Source organism: Euleptes europaea, chromosome 15 (assembly GCF_029931775.1).
Source record: "Euleptes europaea isolate rEulEur1 chromosome 15, rEulEur1.hap1, whole genome shotgun sequence".
Taxonomy (NCBI): domain Eukaryota; kingdom Metazoa; phylum Chordata; class Lepidosauria; order Squamata; family Sphaerodactylidae; genus Euleptes; species Euleptes europaea.
In genome coordinates, this window is record NC_079326.1 from 55,030,082 (window position 1) to 55,050,159 (window position 20,078).

The window sequence follows — 20,078 nt, forward strand, 5'->3', positions numbered from 1 at the left end:
TTTCTAGTTGTTATAAGTCATTGTGGTATTATTGTACTTTCCCCTTATTTAATGCATTTCGATAAGCAATAATCATATAGTATTAATAATAAGGAGGAAAGGAAAAAAAACACCGAAAATCATTTTTTAGAAAACAAAAACAAAGAGATACAAAACTCATTATCATAGTTTCTCCAGTTATTAGTCATTATTCTGTTTCTTGATGTATCTTTTGGGGCTAACTGGAGTCTGTCTCTCTGCAGCATATGACATCGGCCTTAGATCTGTAGGGTTTTCCCCGCCCCCAGACCAGAGGTGTCAAGTGTAAGGTACGGGGGCCAGATTCAGCCCCTTGAGAGCTCATACTCGGCCCACGAGCCAGCTGAGGCAGCCACCCCCGCCCCACGTCCGATGAGGGCTGGCGAGGCATGGCCCGATCCAACCAAGTGACATTTATGTCATAACCGGCCCTCGTAACAATTGAGTTCGACACCCCTGCTGTAGACTGATTTGAGCTTCCTTCGCTCCCAGCATGGTGTAGTCGTGAAGAGCGATGGTTTGGAGCAGTGGATTCTGATCTGGAGATCCGGGTTTGATTCCCCTCTCCTCCACATGAAGCCAGCTGGGTGACCTTGGGTTAGTCACAGTTCTCTTAGAGCTCTCTAAGTGGCACCTGGTTGGCCACTGTGTGAACGGACTGCTGGGCTTGATGGGCCTTGGTCTGATCCAGCAGGGCTTTTCTTATGTGCTTATGGATACTAGTCATTATGCATACCTATTCTCTCCAGAATCAGATGAGCATGCCTATTATTTTGGGTGCGGTGGAGCACAGGCAGGACAATGCTGCTGCAGTCGTGTAATCTGTGGGCTTCCTAGAGGCCCCTGGTTGGCCACCGTGTGAACAGACTGCTGGACTTGATGGGCCTTGGTCTGATCCAGCAGGGCTTTTCTTATGTTCTTATGTCATCCCTACAGTCCCTGTTGAACTCCCTGCCTAGTCCAAGGGTACCTCTATCCCGTCTCCCTCCAAAACCCAACTCCCCTATTTGTTTGTTGGTTGTTGAGTATTAAACTCCCCTTGGGTTTGTTTGAATTTCCAACTTCGAAGCAGGTGGCATCTTCTCCTGGGCCTCGCACAACCCGACTGGTCAGTTGCCCTCAAAGTCATTGTTGACTCATGTATGCTGTTCAGGACAGGACCTAGAAGATGAAAGCAAAGTCCTTTGTGGTTAGAAAAACGGTCAAATGCCAATAAAAACAAACAGCTTCTCCCCCCACCCCAGGCTGATACATCAGGTACCCGCGGCCCGATTTGTACCGCTTCATAACTTTCTTTTCCAAGCAATGCCAGGAATGTTGTTTCTACTCCAAACCAATGGTATTGTACTACGGTGTGGGTTTTGAGGCGCTTGCTTTTTTCACGGCCCCATGGTGATGTTGCACGACCCCCCTGCAAACATTATATACTTCATTAGAATTCTGTTGACTGAAATTTGAGACTTTGTTCTGTAAAAAGGGGAAGCCTGAGGCAAACAAAACGTTCCCTACTAAGGATTCTCTTCAACGTGGTGTAGTGGTTAAGAGCGGTGGTTTGGAGCGGTGGACTCTGATCTGGAGAACCGGGTTTGTTTCCCTGCTCTTACGCATGAAGCCTGCTGGGTGACCTTGGGCTAGTCACAGCTTTCTCAGCCCTACCTACCTCACAGGGTGTCTGTTGTGGGGAGGGGAAGGGGAGGTGATTGTAAGCCGGCTTGATTCTCCTTTAAGAGGAAGAGGAATTGGCATATAAAAACCAACTCTTCTTCTTCGTATGAGAGTAGAGGACTACGCTGTCTATGTGGGACTTGTGGATTATGACCGCCATTCTTTAGGGAGCATGAATCAATGAAAGGGCTACTAATTTTTTCAAAAGAAGTGCAGTCAATAGGTGTGCTGTAAGTGCTCTACTCCCTCCCCCAGGGATGCCAGCCTCCAGGTGTGACCTGGGTATCCCCCGGAATTACAGAATTATACAATCATAGAGTTGGAAGGGGCCATACAGGTCATCTAGTCTAACCCTCTGCTCAATGCAGGATCAGCCTAGAGCATCCCTGACAAGTGCTTGTCCAGCCTCTGCTTAAAGACTGCCAGTGAGGGGGAGCTCACCACCTCCCTGGGTAGCCGATTCCACTGTCAAGCAACTTTTACTGTAAAAAAACTTTCCCCCCTAATATCCAGCCGGTACCGCTCCGCCTGCAATTTAAACCCATTATTGCAAGTCCTCTCCTCTGATGCCAACAGGAACAGCTCCCTGCCCTCCCCTGAGTGACAGCCCTTCAAATACAAGCTCACCTCCAGACTACAGAGATCAGTTCACCTGGATAAAATGGATGCTCTGGCGGGTGAACTCTACGGCACTGTACCCCACTGAGGTCCCTGTCCTCCTCAGGCCCCACCCCCAAATCTCTAAGGGTTTCCCAACCTGGATCTGGCAACCCTACCCACCCATACCCCACCAGCGGCCAGGGGGGACCTGGCAACACTCCCCTCCCCATAGTGTCAAACTGCTCTGTGCATTGGTTTGGCGTATGAGTAGCTGACAGGGAAAGTGACTCTGTGTCCGCATTACTCTCTTTCAGCTTGACTCATTTCAAGGTCTGAAAATACTTTTCAACCTTGGCGAAGGTTTAGAAGCGGTTTGGTGGTTCCGGAGCGGAGTGGGATTTGCCGAAGGGAGAAGACGGAGGCTGATCTCCCCACTCAACCCCACCCCATTCCTGACCCCCTACCCTATTTTCCCTTGCCTGAATTCTTGCTCTGCTTTGCAATTTCCCCTCCCTCCCATTGCCCCAAGGGAAAATCACCTTGAGTCTGAGGAGATAAGGTGGGGGAGAAATGTTCTAAAAACATCTTTCCTCGTTCTCTTCCCACTATGTAGTTTAGAGCTTAAGTTACCCGGTTTTATTGTTTTTTATTATTATTATTATTTTCAGTTGTAGTCAGCCTTTCTCACTGGCACCCAAGGCCGATTACGAGCATGATAAAAAATATTCAGTTGATCAGTATAAGTGGATTACAAAATATGATGATGCCAGGCAATCAGTGAATGGATTACAAGATAGCATAACATTTGAATCTAACAGCAAAGATTCCCATGTGCGTGTGTAAAGGGTTGTCAAATTGCAGCTGACTTATGGTGACCCCTGAAGTTTTTCAAGGCAAGTGATTGAGCAGAGGTGGTTTGCCATTGCCTTCCTCTGCAGGGTCTTCCTTGGTCGTCTCCTGTCCAAGCACTGACCCTACCTAGTTTCCGAGATCTGAGAAGCAGAGGGGGTTTGCCATTGCCTTCCTCTGCAGGGTCTTTCTTGGTGGTCTCCCATCCAAACACTGACTCTACCTGGCTTCTGAGATCTGAGAAGGAGCAGTGGTTTGCCACTGTCTTCCTCTGCAGAGTCTTCCTTGGTGGGCTCCTATCCAAGCACTGACCCTACCTAGCTTTTGAGATCTGAGAAGGAGAGGTGGTTTGCCACTGTCTTCCTCTGCAGAGTCTTCCTTGGTGGTCTCTTATCCAAGCTCTGACCCTACCTAGCTTTCGAGATCTGAAAAGGAGAGGTGTTTTGCCATTGCCTTCCTCTGCAGAGTCTTCCTTGGTGGTCTCCTATCCAAGCACTGACCCTACCTAGCTTTCGAGATCTGAGAAGGAGAGGTGTTTTGCCATTGCCTTCCTCTGCAAAGTCTTCCTTGGTGGTCTCCCATCCAAGCACTGACCCTACCTGGCTTCCGAGATATTCATAAAGCCACAAACCCAAGCAGCTAAATGAAACAAAAACCTAGCAATGTATTTAAAGCAACCAGCAACGCAAAGCACATAGGGAATAGAGGTACAGTTTATGGGTTTAGCTCTTTTCGTTCTGGCTTCCGGCTTGCTGTCCTTCTGTCCGTCTCTCATATTTGCCATAGTCAGTCATAGACCTTTCTTTCTCTGTTCCTCCATTCTGTTCTTTTTACTGGTCTGTTTGCATAGACAAGTACAGTAGTGTAGAGTTAGCATGCGGTTCCCGTTTCCCTTTGAGTCAGGGCAAAAAAATGACGATGGTCGGCATTTTCTAGAAAGTATAACCTGATCGTACACCAAATATTGGAATTAATGTTTCAAAAGCTGCTGTCGAGTGAAATACGTGGTGGGACGCGAAAAAAAACACCTGACATTAATGCAGTAGTCATGTGTGAATAATTTTAACAAAAAGAGTTGGGTTCCAAATGAGACTTTCTCTGTGTCATGGTTTGGAGTTGTATCTTTCAGAACTGTAAAAAAAGAAGAGTTTCTTTTTATATGCTGACTTTCTCTACTTTTAAGGAGTTTCACACCAGCTTACAATCTCCTTCCCTTCCTCTCCCCACAACAGACACCCTGTGAGGTAGGTGGGGCTGAGAGAGTTCTGAGAGAACTGTGACTGGCCCAAGATTGGTTTGATCCTTCCTTAAGTGGTAGAGAAAGTTGGCATATAAAAACCAACTTTTCTTTCTCCTCCTCCTCCTCCTCTTCTTTTTCTTCTTCAGAATGGGGAGAACAAGAAATGGTTGAGAGGTACTTATGTTTTCAACTGTACAGGTGAAGATGATAAATTTCACGCCTAGGTCCCTACTGCCGCTTCTGTCTATGCTTGGATGTATGTATCCAGCGGTGATTTTGCACAAACGGGCCCTCCGCTTTGAAGGCCTGTTTCCAAGCGGACGATGGAAGGAAGACGCTGTCGATCAGCAGTCATTGAGCGGTATATAGAGAATGCATCTTGCAAAGCAGCCGACGCTGCAAAATACTTTTTAAAAAAAAGTGATCAGGAGACAGTCTTGAGGAGACACAGTGAAGACTATAAATCTTTTCAGAAGGCCTGTAAAGTTCAAGGGGGAAAAATGTCCCTCAACCAGTTATTAAACGTTTTTCACTAAAAAAAAGAAAGAATTAAAATAAACAGAGACCTTCGCTTCTACGCATTTTGGATTGTATGAAACCCCAGCTTAGAGTCTGCGGCTCATGTGGAGGAGCGGGGAATCAAACCTTGGGCTAGTCACAGCTCTCTTAGAGCTTTCTCAGTCCCTCCTGCCTCACAAGGTGTCTGTTGTGGAGAGGGGAAGGGATTGTAAGCTGGTTTGATTCTCCTTAAAAGTAAGGTTGCCAGGTCTCTCTTTGCCACCTGCGGGAGGTTTTTGGGGAGGAGCCTGAGGAGGGCAGGTTTTGGGAAGGGGAGGGACTTCAATGCCATAGAGTCCAATTGCCAAAGCAGCCATTTTCTCCAAGTGAACTGACCTCTATCTGCTGGAGATCAGTTGTAATAGCAGGATTTCTCCAGGTAGTACCTGGAGGTTACCTAGCAAAACTCACAAACAACCAATGCTGGAAATAACAAAAAGTAACTAAGCAAAAACAGCACGCAGCACATAGCAGCTATTTTCTCCAGGGGAACTGATCTCTGTAACCTGGAGCTCAGTTGTAATTCTGGGAGATCTCCAGGCCCCACCTGGAAGTTGGCAACTGTAATAGATCTATGTTTGCAAATCAGCCTCCCAGCTGTTCTTCTTAAAATAGCTGTTCTTCTTAAAAAAGCTGCTTTTCATTTGTCTTTAAAATCAGGGTGGAGGCTGTCACCCCCCATAAGCCAAACTACAGATTACATACAACTCGGCACGGATGAAAGCTGTGCTTGATTTCAGAGCGAGACGTACGAATTGAAGGTTTCTCGTTTCGGTGTCTTTTTGGAGAGATAATTACATAACAGTGTTAGAAATATTCCAGGGCGGGGAAGCATTCTTTTTTAAAAATACTATTTTTTCCTAGCAGGAAAGATCTTTACGGTGTGCTATTGCAGGCCACCGAGTCTCTAAACATAGGTGGCCAGACGCGCATGTATTTTAAAGAACACGGGGGAAGGGCGTAAAGAGAGACAGCCTAACGCTTTGAAAAAACAGCGTGTTGGAACCAGTTTCTGAAATTAGTTATATTTTCGTACGATTTTTCATAGCAGCTTTACAGGGGTTGAGTATCTAGCTGCCTTACGGAGCTGGAGAATGTGCTTATGAAAACAAGCGAAATTGCTGACTCCGTTGGCATTGGGCCAAGATGCCCACGGACGAATGGAGGATTTTTCCATCGTCTTGTGCTTGGTTGCCTTGGAGCTCCCAAATGTAGGGATTTGTTGTGTCTGATGTGAGAATGCATGTAAGAGTCTAGAACATAAGAAAGGCCCTGCTGGATCAGACCAAGGTCCATCAAGTCTAGCAGACTGTTCACATACTGGCCAACCAGGTGCCTCCGGGAAGCCCATAAGCAAGACAACTTCAGCACCATCCTGCCTGCGTTCCACAGCACCTGATATAATAGGCACGCTCCTCTGATCCTGGAGAGTATAGGTATGCATCATGACTAGTATCCATTTTTACTAGTAGCCATAGATACCCCTCTCCTCCATGAACATATCCACTCCCCTCTTCAAGCCTTCCAAGTTGGCAGCCATCACCCCATCCTGGGGCAGGGAGTTCCACAATTTAACAATGTGTTGTGTGAAGAAATACTTCCTTTTATCCGTTTTGAATCCCTCTCCCTCCAGCTTCAGCAGATGACCCCGCGTTCTGGTATGATGAGAGAGGGAGAAAAGCTTCTCCCTGTCCACTCTCTCCAAACCATGCATAATTTTATAGACCTCTCTCATGTCTCCCCTTAACCACTTTCTTTCCAAGCTCAACAGCCCTAAGCGTTTTAAACATTCCTCATAGGGTAGTTGCTGCCAGCATCCAGAAAACGCGGGGGAAAGGCGTGGGGAAATGCATTTCCCGGCCTTCCGAGGTTGCCTCGCTCTCCCCTTGGGAAATGCGTGGAAATGCATGGGGAGAGCGAGGCGACTTCTGAAGGTCGGAAAACGCACGCAGAATCAAAATGAATGGTGAAGTAGTGGGGGGCGGCAGGGTGACCGCGGGGAAACAGCCGTAGAGTGCTTTCAGGACACATCAGCAAACCTGATGCTTGTTTCCAGTGCAGGACTGTCGACCTCTTTGACCTCTTTCATCCCTTTCCCTTCCGTCCTGTGATTTTTCCGAGCACCGGCTAGGCATCGGCTCCCCCCCGCCGCCCCCTTCTCAGAGCTCCGTCTGGCGAGACACACTACTCTCCCCACCTCTCTTGCAATTCCCAGGGATCTCTGGCATCCAGTCCCTGGTGAGCTGTCGCTTTCCACCCCCTCCCCTCTCCGCGGTTAGGGAAATGAGAAAGCTCTGCTTTTTCCAAGGACGGCTGGCGGTAATCTGCCTGGAGCTGGGAGGGGGGTCCTGAACACATTTCCAGTCCGCAGCATCATACCAAACATGGGATCGTCTCTGGTACGCCGTAATGGGCAAGCAGCGTCCTCGTGTCCCCACAGACAAAATTGGAGGGGAGGGGGGTGGCCCTGAGCAGACTGCGGCAGGAAAAGAAAGTGGGAACGTCCCATTCCAAGGAGTCCATGAATGCTTGCGTTTTAATGTTATTTCTTTATTTAAAGCAGTTACTAGCTGCCTTTCAGCTGTGTGGATCTCAAGGCTACTTCTGTGTGTGTGTGTGTGTGTGTGTGTGTAAAGTGCTGTCAAGTCGTAGCCGACTTATGGGGGACCCCTTATGGGATTTTCAAGGCGAGAGACTAACAGAGGTGGTTGGCCATTGCCTTCCTCCACATAGCAACCCTGGTATTCCTTGGTGGTCTCCCATCCAAATACTAACCAGGGCTGACCAGCGTGGTGCAGTGGTTAAGAGTGGTGGTTTGGAGCTGTGCCCTCTAATCTGGAGAACCGGGTTTGATTCCCCGCTCCTCCACATGAGCGGCGGTCTGTAATCTGGTGAACCGGGTTGGTTTCCCCACTTCTACACACAAAGCCAGCTGGATGACCTTGGGATAGTCACAGCTCTCTTAGAGCTCTCTCAGCCCCACCTCCCTCACAGGGTGTCTGTTGTGGGGAGGAGAAGGGAAGGTGATTGTAAACTGGTTTGATTCTCCTTTAAGTGGTATAGAAAGTTGGCATATAAAAACCAACTCTTCTCTTCCTCTTAGCTTCCGAGATCTGATGTGATCGGGCTAGCCTGGGCCATCCAGATCAAGGCAAGAGATGAACAGAGGTGGTTTGCCAGTGCCTTCCTCTGCACAGCAACCCTGGTATTCCTTGGTGGTCTCCCATCCAAATACAAACCAGGACTGACCCTGCTTATCTTCTGAGATCTGATGAGATCAGGCTAGCCTGGGCCATCCAGGTCAGGGCTCAAGGCTACTTACAGTGTAAATACAACGACAACAATAGAAAACACATAAAAGACCACAATTTAAAATCTCAATTAAGACTGCCAGTCAATAAAAACCAGATTAGGCAGATGCAATCCTAAATAAAACTGTCTTCAACTGCCTCCTGAATATTGGCAATTGGAGGGGGGCGGGCAACTGCACCTTCCCTGGGGAAGTTGTTCCAAAATCGAGCGGGCTACCACCAAAAAGGTCATCTCTCATTAGCCCACCAGACCGGCTTCTTTGATGGTCGGGACAGTCAGAGGAGCCTCTCCCTGTGATCTTAATTCCCAGGTAGAAGACATACTTAATCTGTCCTTAATCTGATATAAAACATAATTTGGGGCTTTTACAAAGGGGAGAACTGATGTGTACTCTGAGTTCCACAAAGGCATGTGGGGAGGGGCCGTGGCTCAGTGGTAGAGCATCTGCTTGGCATGCAGAAGGTCCCAGGTTCAATCCCCGGCATCTCCAGTTAAAGGGACTAGGCAAGTAGGTGATGGGAAAGACCTCTGCCTGAGACCCTGGAGAGCTGCTGCTGGTCAGAGTAGACAATACTGACTTTGATGGACCAAGGGGCTGATTCAGTATAAGGCAGCTTTATGTGTTCATGTGTTCAGAATAGTGCAAAACGTTTTGCATGTGCTGATCCCGCTGATACAAAGCCTTAATCATTGCCTTGGCGTGTGATGGGATTTGCCTGTGTAAACCTGCTCGGTCTGCCTGGTGCCGATCTTGCAAACGCATGAGTCAGTAGTTGTAACACACATAGGTCGTGTTGCCGCTCGGGCAGTGTAGAGGACCGAGACGAGAAGCCAAGCTGGATTGCTAGATGGGAGATTGGATCCAGGATCCTTTTTTTGGAAATACCTTTTGTCCCTGGCCACTTTTTTGCCCTAGTTGGGGCCAGCTGTGGAATCTCCCGAGTGTCGAGATAGGGGGAAGAAGGTGCTAGGATGAGTTAAACACTTTGAGGCTTTGTCTGCATTCTGATGGGATCTAATTGCTAGCCTATACATTCAACTGAGGTTACAAAATGGTCTTTTCAACTGACCTGGGGGAATGCTAGCAGGTGCAGACGGGTTTGGGAATTCCCTTGGGGGTGGCGGATTGGGTTGTAGATAAGAATAGAAGCATAATGCAGTTTTTCGCCCCCATCCTGTCGCGCCCGCATGTCTGGTTCCCTTGTGCATATTTAAAGGCCCTCAGCAAGATACTTTACCCTGAAGACAAGAGTGGTGATCCGAGGTAGAGCTAGGTGAGCTGAAAACTACTGACATGAATGGTTTACCCATTCTTAACTTTGTGCTGGGTTACGGGGAAAGTGAGGAAATCGAAATTGTTCAAGACTTTCTATTCCTTGGCTCCATCGTCAACCAAAAGGGAGGCTGCAGCCAAGAAATCAGAAGGAGGCTGAAACTGAGAAGGGCAGCCACGAAGGAGCTAGAAAAGATTTTGAAGTGTAAGGATGTGTCACTGGCGACCATGATCAAGTTAATTCAAGCCATCGTATTCCCTATTACTATGTATGGGTGTGAAAGCTGGACAATGAAGAAAGCTGATAGGAAGAAAGTAGATTCCTTTGAAATGTGGTGTTGGAGGAGAGTGTTACGGATACCGTGGACCACCCAAAAAAACCCCATACAAATCAGTGGGTTTTAGATCGAATGAAGCCTGGACTGTCTCTAGAAGCTAAAATGACTAAAACTAAGGCTATTGCCACCCCACTGCGTTCACGTTCCTGTTTTCCGTGTTGGTTGCAGTGGGGAGGGGCTGTAGCGCAGTGGTAGAGCAACTGCTTAGCATGCAGAAGGTCCCAGGTTCAATCCCAGGCATCTCCATTAAAGGGACTAAGCAAGTAAGCGATGTGAAAGACCTCCGCCTGAGACCCTGGAGAGCCGCTGCCAGTTTGAGTAGACAATACTGACGTTGATGGACCGAGGGTCTGATTCAGTAGAAGGCAGCTTCACGTGTTCAATGCGGGAGCTCTCCAGCCACCACCCGGATGTTGTAACTGTACAAAGAGGCAGCACGTGGCTCAAATTAATAAACATCAAAAAACAACAATTGTGTTTGTCTTACTGTCAAATGTATTGAAAATAGACCACCAAAACAAATGAAAAGTGTGTCAAAAACACACACACAATAGCCTCGGAGGGATAGCCTTAACATCTTGTAGTATCAGATGGGGTTATACATGTGATGAACTATTCTACTAAGTTCTAATTCCTTCTCTAAAAGTGGTTGGGTCGGCAAACTGAAGAAGATTCGAAACGCGTCTTTGCGACGGACCCACCTTGGACCGCATTGTTGTTTTGTTTTGTTACTATTGTGATTGTAATACCACCATTGTTGTGTATTGCTTACAACCACCACTATTGTTGGGTATTGCTTATAACCATATCTTTTTTGGTTTATATTCAGCCCGGGAGGCTTTATTTTTGTTTAGCTGTTCGGCTTTCCTATATTTTCAGCCTATTGGCACTGCCTTAAGCCCTGCGAGGCTAGCCCTCCGAGGCTATTGTGTGTGTGTTTTTGACACACTTTTCATTTGTTTTGGTGGTCTATTTTCAACACATTTGACAGTAAGACAAACACAATTGTGTTTTTTTTTTGATGTTTATTAATTTGAGCCACGTGCTGCCTCTTTGTACAGTTACCACTATTTTCAGCATAGGTTCCTTCTTTCACCACCACCTGGATGTTGGCAACCCTATGTGACTTTGACGGACCAACGGCCAGATTCAGTATAAGGCAGCTTCAGATGTGCATAAGTACAAATCTCTCTGCTGTTTTTTCTACTGATTTCGTTCATGTTCCAGACCCAGAGGCTTAAACGATTAGATCCTTAATGTTTAGAGGCCTGCAGTGATTTAGGTTTTGGAAACCTGTCTAATGTAGTAGCAGCCGGAATGCAAGAAACAACCTTTTTTTATCCTGGGTATTAACCGCAGGTGTTATGGATGTACAGAGGACCTTGTTCCAGCTCATAACTAGGCCTGTGGTAAAGCAGAGGCTGGAATCCACATAATCTTCTCTCCCCCCCCTGATTTAGTCACAAGACCAATCCTTGGGTCTTTAAAATTAGTAGCTGCATAGAAGAACACCCGGCAAGCTAAGGATATTCAGATCCCTCGGATGCGGCGGCATTTCCACACACCCCTCAACCCCAGGACTTCTGTTTTCATCCCTGGAATGCATCTGCATTTGCTCCATGCTCGAGGAATTAAGTCATTTATATCTCTGCTCTGTTTATGTTGGAGTCCTGCTGGGAAGGAAGATCTTTGTGTGGGAAAGTTCTGTTTTCCCTGGAAAAATTTAAAAAGTCCTTTCTCCTGAAAGTGCCATACAGTTAACCTTAGAGTGAAGAGCTACATGGTGGGATTGTGGTAGCGGGACCTCCTTAGACACGGAGACTAGAAGAAGAAGAGTTGGTTTTTATATACCAACTTTCCCTACCACTTAAGGAAGAATCAAACCGGCTTACAATCGCCTTCCCTTCCCCTCCCCAATACAGACACCCTGTGAGGCAGGTGGGGCTGAGAGAGCTGTGGCTAGCCCAAGGTCACCCAGCTGGCTTTGTGTGGAGGAGTGGGGAAACCAACCTGGTTCACCAGATTAGCTTCCGCTGCTTATGTGGAGGAGTGGGGAATCAAACCCAGTTCTCCAGATCAGACTCCCATCAAACCACCGCTCTTAACCACTACACCACGCCGACTCCTGTGTCATATGCCCAAACCAAAGGAGTAACTTGCATTTAAACATACTTCAGTTTAAGCGTAGGCACATGTGGGAGAGCCTTCGGTCCATAAATCGTTGACCCTGCAAAATTTTAGTTGTTTTAAGATGGGGCTAAACTAGGTATGGAGTACATCGGTTTTCTTGTGCTCAGCGTGGCTTTGATAACCCCCCCCCGCCGCAATTCTAAATAATAGTTTTTGACAAAACCTATCAATCTTTTGTGTATGTTGTGCCTTGTCTAATTTTCCCTTTAGGAGATCCACAGATTTAAAAAAAAAAAGATTTTCCTCAAACAGTTTTGCCATCTAAAAGATAGAGCGATTTTGTGGCTTAGTTATTTGAGTATTGCGTCCTTAATTTTTGAAGACTTTTTCCTGGTTTTATGATATCAAACGGCAATTGATCTGTTTTCTCTTCCTGCTGTCGATTCTCACCCCCCACCCCCACCCCACGGTCATTTGATAATAAGAGTTGAGGACCATGATATTCCACCAGGGAGAAAAACAGCCTAAAGCGCTTAAATAAAGTAAATGAACATCAGTAACATATGAAGATTTAATTATGCCAGATTGTTCTTAAGAATTAGTAAATACTTGGGTCTTTCCTTTCCCTTACCTCCCCTCCCTCCCCTCCCTCCCCTCCCTCCCCTTTCTTCCTTCCTTTTTTCCTCTTTCTTTCTTTCTTTCTCTCTCTCTTTCTTTCTCTCTTTCTCTCTTTCTCTCCCTCCCTCCTTTCTTTCTTTCTTTCTTTCTTTCTTTCTTTCTTTCTTTCTTTCTTTCTTTCTTTCTTTCTTTCTTTCTTTCTTTCTTTCTTTCTTTCTTTCTTTCTTTCTCTCTCTCTCTCTCTCTCTCTCCCTCCCTCCCTCCCTCCCTCCCTCCCCTCCCTCCCTCCTTTCTTTCTTTCTTTCTTTCTTTCTTTCTTTCTTTCTTTCTTTCTTTCTTTCTTTCTTTCTTTCTTTCTTTCTTTCTCTCTCTCTTCTCTCTTTCTCTCTTTCTCTCTTTCTCTCTTTCTCTCCCTCCCTCCTTTCTTTCTTTCTTTCTTTCTTTCTTTCTTTCTTTCTTTCTTTCTTTCTTTCTTTCTTTCTTTCTTTCTTTCTTTCTTTCTCTCTCTCTCTCTCTCTCTCTCTCCTCCCTCCCTCCCTCCCTCCCTCCCTCCCTCCCTTCTTTCTTTCTTTCTTCTTTCTTTCTTTCTTTCTTTCTTTCTTTCTTTCTTTCTTTCTTTCTTTCTTTCTTTCTTTCTTTCTTTCTTTCTTTCTTTCTTTCTTTCGTATGCTGCAGGCCCTTTCTGCCTCTTGTCAGCGCAGTTCTGCTGACAGAAGAGTGAGAAGAGGCAATTTCCTAATTTTGCAATGCCAGGAAAGCATAAACACATTAAATTAGGCCTACGCATACTTCCATGCCGTAGAAGGGAAGCATTCCTTTTCATCCCCTCCCCACTGTAGCCTTCCAAACTGCAATGGTTGACTGGCTCCATGGATCCCAAAAACCTTGGTCACAAACTTTCCCATGGTCAGCAAAGTCTGTCAGGGGAGAATGTGTGAAACATCCGTGACTTTCGGGGCCTTCCACTGGGAATTCGCTGGATCCAGACCTCAAATGAGCTCAGTTTACAATGTGGCGATAGATCATTGGAAGCTGTGCTTGAGACTTGGGAACATGACTGGAGGTCTTTCCAAAATGGTGGCCCTTTGGATGACATTGTTTGTGGTTGCTAAGAGAAAGAGGACTGGCTTCCAGATGTCTTAAGGCAGTAAGATGTAAGGTAGTCTTTGCCCTTTGAGAGCCAGCGTGGGGTAGTGGTTAAGAGCGGTGGACTGTAATCTGGAGAACCAGGTTTGATTCCCTGCTCCTCCACATGAGCAGCGGACTCTCATCTGGTGAACCAGGTTGGTTTCCCCACTCCTACACATGAAGCCAGCTGGGTGGCCCTGGGCCAGTCACAGTTCTCTCCAGACTCTCTCAGCCCCACCAACCTCACAAGGTGCCTGTTGTGGGGGTGGAGGAGGAAGGGAAGGTGATTGGAAGCCTCTTTGAGACTCCTTAAAGGTAGAGAAAGTTGAGGTACAAAAACCAACTCTTCTTCTAGTCTAGTCTAGCTAGCTTTATCTTTATCCAAACTATTCACTTTCCATCATAAAGAAATATGAGTTATACCAGGTGCGAATGGGTCAGTGTATGTAACCCTGTGTGCGTTCTCTGTGGACTTTCCTCTGCTTCTTTTTTATTATTATTTTATTTTATATATTTGGGGTACAGAAAAGAAAAGGAAGGGAAAGGGGAAAAATGAAATAGAACATAATTTCGTCCTCCAAGCCTTAATATAGTTTGTATTTAAAAGGAAAGAAAAGAATATTACCAGATAATTCTAAACCCTAGAACATCTTAAAAGTCACAATTTATCCTCTCTATCAAATATCTTAAACATACCTACACTTTATATATCACTGCAAATTCTCTACTAAGTCATTATCTGATACATTAGATTGTTTATTTACCACCTGAATAATAATCATAAAAAGGCTGCCATTTCAACTCGAATTCTTCCATTGGTTTCATATTGACCAGTTGTGTTAGTTTGGCCATCAAAGCAAAATCTGAAAGTTTGTAACTTTCCCCTGCTTCTTGAAGTCATGTATCCTCTGTATCAACATCTGTCAGAGAATGATTTGCAAATCAACCGGTGTTTGTAGGTGTGAAAGGCACGTCTTCAACATTTACTTCTGACAATAGGACGATCGTAAGGAAGACCAGTTTTCAGTACGGATGCTCTAGAAGAACCCCATATGCCTAAAAATAACTTGGTAGATGCATTGCAGTATCTTCTGTTAAAACCCCACTGTACATTTTCTTCTTCTTCTTCTGCAGACTTACATCGGCAGTGTGGTGATATCGGTCAATCCTTACAGATCGCTGCCTATTTATTCCCCGGAGAAGGTGGAAGAATACCGAAACAGAAACTTCTACGAACTCAGCCCTCACATGTAAGTCTGGTGCCAGAAGAAATTGTGTCGAGAGGGGGAAGGCATTTGCAATCCACTGGTGTGACCCAGTATTATGAAAGAAAGATGAGACCGTTCTTCTTAATCTAAACCACAAACCAGGTCTGTGAACCTAGAGAAACGAGTGGCAAACCACTAGTTACAAACAGAACACAGAAGGAGATTCGCAATTTGTCGGAATACTGTTAGGCATCAGGAAAGTTAGCAAAAGTGATAGATTTTATGTAAACCTCTTTGGACAATACTCTTTTGGAGAAGAGGTAAATAAGCCTATTAAATAGTAATAAATAAAATGGAATGAAGTTGAGGGGGTGTCCATGTTTGCCTCAGTAATGTGAATTTCCACCTGTAGACTATCAATCCTTTTTAGTTATTCCTTCTGCTGGTGATAATCTTCCCTCTTTCTCTCTCCTTCATCATAACATTCCTTGCCTAGAGTTTTCTGAAAACCTGACCATTGCCCTTTGAATAAAGTCTGCAAATTGCATGGGGTGAATAATTCTGAGCTCGGATTAATAGGCATTTCCTTGGTATAAAAGCTAGAGTGCTTTGATAAGAACTGCTCGCCGTTCCGATTTGAAACGGCGCATTAAGATAGTCATTAAAAACATCTGCAAAGAACTCGTCCCCTAAAATAACCTCCAGTTTGAGTACAGCACCTGCTAGACTCGGGCATTTTAAGAATAGCTGTGGAATTTCTGCAATGCCTGGAGGCTAGGAAGAAGGGGCCATAAGCCAACGGGGGTTTGTGTACTTGGTACTCATTGGAGTCCGTGGGACTACTCACAGTTAGAGTGTTTTGTTTCATTGGGAGCGTCGCCGCGCTTAACTGACCCTGTCTTGTGCTTCGGCTATCACAACTTTTCTCTGCGTAAGCAGTTTATGTCCTGAATGTTTATACCTCGGGAAGGCTGGTTAACAATGAAAGAGTGTATGAGAGTATTGAATTGCCCGGTTCCACGGAGGTACGAGCGAAGAAATATGTCTCCTGTATTCTCAGAGAGAAAAATGATAACTCCGAAGCGTATTGGATGTGAAAGACATTCCCTTGTTTTTGAATGGGGCTCTTGTGTTTGATTGCGGCAATGAACGGTCCTCTATGCTTGACTCCGTTCTAAAGCGAGCCGTTCTAGTCCTTCGCCAAGCATCAGACCTCCTAGGAGTCGCTTGGCTATGCCTTTTTGCCGTTTCCTCTTTGGGTCTTTATGGTCTGGTACCATAAGAAGAGCCCTTCAGGATCAGACAGGGGGTCTGTGTCACCCAGGCATCTGGTTGCCAAGTGAATAGCCAAATGTGGGGTTGCCAGGTCCCTCCTACCGATCGGAAGGAGGTTTTAGGGGGCGGGGCTCACGCACAAACGCATGCACACGTTGACAGGTTTTACTTCTGGAAGCACGGCGTCGCCGTGGCCGATTTAACACTCAAACCTCCAAAATTTGCACCCCCAATGAGTGCAAAAGCAGCCGTGGCGATGCGGTGCTTCCGGAAATGAAACCGGACGTGCTGTCGTGTGCATGCGCTTGCACGCAGCTGCGGCTCTAGAGCGGCTGGGTGGATTGGCAGGCCCGCCAATCCTACCTACCTGGCAACCCTAGCCAGATGCCTCTGGGAAATCCACAATCCAGACATTAAAGAAACATTCTTCCCCCTCACCTAGATTCAATTTCAGGTTGCCAACCTCCAGGTGGTGCCTGGAGAGCTCCTGCTATTACAGTCGATCTCTAGGTGATAGAGATCAGTTCCCCTGGAGAAAACGGCCGCTGTGGCCATCGGGCCCTATGGCATTGAAGTCCCTCCCCTCCCCAAACCCCGCCCTCCTCAGGCTCCACCCCCAAAAAGCTCCAGGTAATTCTCAACCCGGAGCTGGCAACCCTAATTCAAGTCGAAGCTCCCTTCTTCAGATATCAGTAACCATTCAGGTACCCACAGATCGCGGACTCTGTGTTCTGTGGTATCTGACGAAGGAAGATTTGATTTTCGACAGCTCACATCGTGATAACCTCATTGGTCTTTAAGGTGCTGGGTGTGAGTGCTCCGTCAAGTCACAGCTTATGACTTATGGCGAGCCTGAAGGGTTTCTAATGCAAGAGACGTTCAGAGGTGGTTTTCCGTTGCCGGCTGCTGCATGGGCTGAGAGAGTTCTGAGAGAACTGTGACTGGCCCAAGGCGCAAGTGGACTCAAATCTAGCTCTTCTACCACAGACTAACACAGCTACCCTCCTGAAACATATTTATGTAGGATTGGATATTCATAGGATACTGCCCTGACCTGAATGGTTAGGCCAGGCTTTTTATGCAGGGACGTTTCCCCCACTGTCACCCCCCGCCGACTGCTTCGGGGCTTCCTGTTTATTCTGCATGCCTTTTCCGCCCGTCAGCGGTCGCCTCTCTGTGCATTTTGCCCGTGTTTTCCAGATTCTGGCTAAAACAGCATGCATAATCGAAAGGAAGCCCCGAAGCACGATCATTAGGTATGTGCAAAAATGTCAAAATATTCCAATATACAGAAAGATCCGAAATACAGACCACTTCTGGTCCCAAGCAGTCCGGATAAGGGATACTCAACCTGGATATCATTCTGAATACTTGATCATTTTGCTTGTGATGTCAGATCTGCTGTTGATTCCCCCCCCTTCTCGTAACTTTCTGTAATCCTTGTGATGGGTTGCTTCCTGACAGATTCCTCATTTTAATGCACAAAGTTTTGTTCACGGGACGTGGGTTTGCTCAGGACGCTCGGGACTGGTGTTTCGAGCCATGCTTGTTGCTGCAGCCTCAGCCTCTTGTGGCAAAGACTCATCCGTGCTGGTTTTTCTACCTTCATTGGGACTCACCTAGATTAAGATCTGCGTGGTTTACAAGTATTTCAAGAAGCCCTAAGCTTTAGAACGAAGCTCTGTGACAGACGTCTGAGTGGTAGGGCGCTCTGAGGCAATTATAACTGCCCTGAAGTATTTAGGGAGGGACTGAATATATCCTAGGTTTCAAGAACGGCTGATAAAAGAACTGCTCTGATGGGAGTGACGAAATCCCGCTCGAAGCCCTTTGCTGAGCATCTGTGAGGGCTTGTGAGAGCCAGAGTGGTGTAGTGGTGAAGAGCGGTGGTTTGGAGCGGTGGACTCTGATCTGGAGAACCGGGCTTGATTCCCCAGTCCTCCACTTAATCTGGTGAACTGGGTTTGTTTCCCCACTCCTCCACATAAATCCAGTTGGGTGACCTTGGCCTAGTCACAGCTCTGATAGAGCTCCCTCAGCCCCACCTACCTCACAGGGTGTCTGTTAAGGTGAGCGGAAGGGAAGGTGATTGTAAGCCAGTTTGATTCTGCCTTAAGTGGTAAAGAAAGTCGGCATATAAACACCAACTCCTCCTCCTCCTCCATACTGGTATGTGAGATCCTAAGGATGGTCTACCATTCATATTGCAGGTCAGAGTGTTATTTGCTGGGTTGTTTCTACTTCGCCTTATCTGAGTTGACCTGTCGTTCAAATTCCGATGCGGAATTCCTTTCCCGTTGCCAAAATGCCTTTCTTGTGCTAATTTGATGCAATACGCTGAGTAGACTCTCATGACAATGCAGTTGGCGGGAGAACGAGAAACCAGCAAATAGTTTCCTATGTGGGAGGCTGATTCAGTTGGATTTGCTGCTTTTGCGTTGTGCATTGTGTTTTGTTTTGTTAATCATAAGCATAGAATCAACTTCGGGCACGATCCAGCCAAAGCTAAGCGCTGTTAAGTCCTATTGGTTTCATCGGGAGAGTGAGGCAGGTGCTTAAACCTTTTCTGTTAAAATCAGTGGAATGTCACTCTTGCCCGTTTGGGCCCATAGTATTTTTAAACCCGGGCTTTGTATAATGCTGAAACTCATCGTCCTGGCCTCTGTGTAGTCCCACATGGGTACTGCGAATGCGCAGGCCGGTCACAGAGAACTTTTAGTCTGGAAAGCTTCTAGAAGGGACGCCTCCTCTCCCCCTCCATCAGTTTCCCGCATGACGGAGGGGAGGGGGATCGGCCATCCCTCAGTTCTCTCCTTGCCACCGTGGAGAGAGGATGTGTGGATCGCGCCCGCTTTCCTTTTTCTGATTCTGTTATGAAGAGTTTTACGGTAATGGCGCTTTTCAAAAATTGTTCCACTTGTGGAACAATGATAGCCCAGAATGACGAACACTGCTCTATGGAAACGACAGAGTTTTTGCAGGAATGTGCTAGAGTAGTTACCCGCTCTGAGTCTGGCTCGCTAGGAATGAGGGCAGGCGATAAATATGATAAATAAATAAATAAATAAATAAATAAATAAATAATAGAGTGGCCCCATTACTTCTGGGGTAAACCAGCTGATAGTCAGCGGGTAGCGCAGTTGATTCACGGGCAATTGTCTGCCACAACTGAGCAGTTGAGAACCCTACCAGTGAGTCTGATTCACCTCTGCCATATTTCCATTACTCAGAAGAATGGAAGCACTCAGAAGCTAAGCAGGGTCAACTTGGTTAGTACTTGGATGGGAGACCACCAAGGAAAGGAAGTCCAGGGTTGCTACGCAGAGTCAGGCAATGGCAAACCACCTCTGTTTGTCTCTTGCCTTGAACTTGACAGTTCAAAAAAGAAAGAAAAAAAAAGAAGTGATATGCTGCATACGTTGCTAGTAGGGTTGCCAACCTCCAGGTACATTGCCAGAGAGAAGCAGAACCCACGGAGGTCAATTTCAGAGATTCTAAATAATATTTCGCAGTAGGCTGATGAAGCAAGCGAAACGTGATATGATCTGGATTTAATCTCCAGGTACTAGCTGGAGATCTCTTGCTATTACAACTGATCTCCAGCCAATAGAGATCAGTTCCCCTGGAGAAAATGGCTGCTTTGGCAATAGGACTCTATTGCATTGAAGTCCCTCTCATCCCTAAACCCCATCCTCCTCAGGCTCCCGCTTCTAGCGAAGAGGGACCTGGCAATCCTAACTGCTAAATTCTGTCTAGCTGTTATGTTATCTAACTGTTATTAAATGTACTAGAAATGTATTTTATTAAGTCTCACCAGTATTGATGTTATTACCGTTTCTTTTTTTAATAAGGCATTGTCTCTGACC

The 20,078-nt window shown here is 46.4% G+C and overlaps 1 protein-coding gene across 1 annotated transcript in view; it reads left to right on the top strand.

Moving 5' to 3' along the window:
* MYO1B (myosin IB) overlaps positions 1-20,078 on the top strand; it is a 101,532-nt gene that overhangs the window by 2,385 nt on the left and 79,069 nt on the right. The window contains exon 2 of the mRNA XM_056861080.1: positions 14,864-14,979. Coding sequence (XP_056717058.1) covers positions 14,864-14,979 — 116 coding nt within the window. The remainder of the gene's footprint in view (positions 1-14,863; positions 14,980-20,078) is intronic.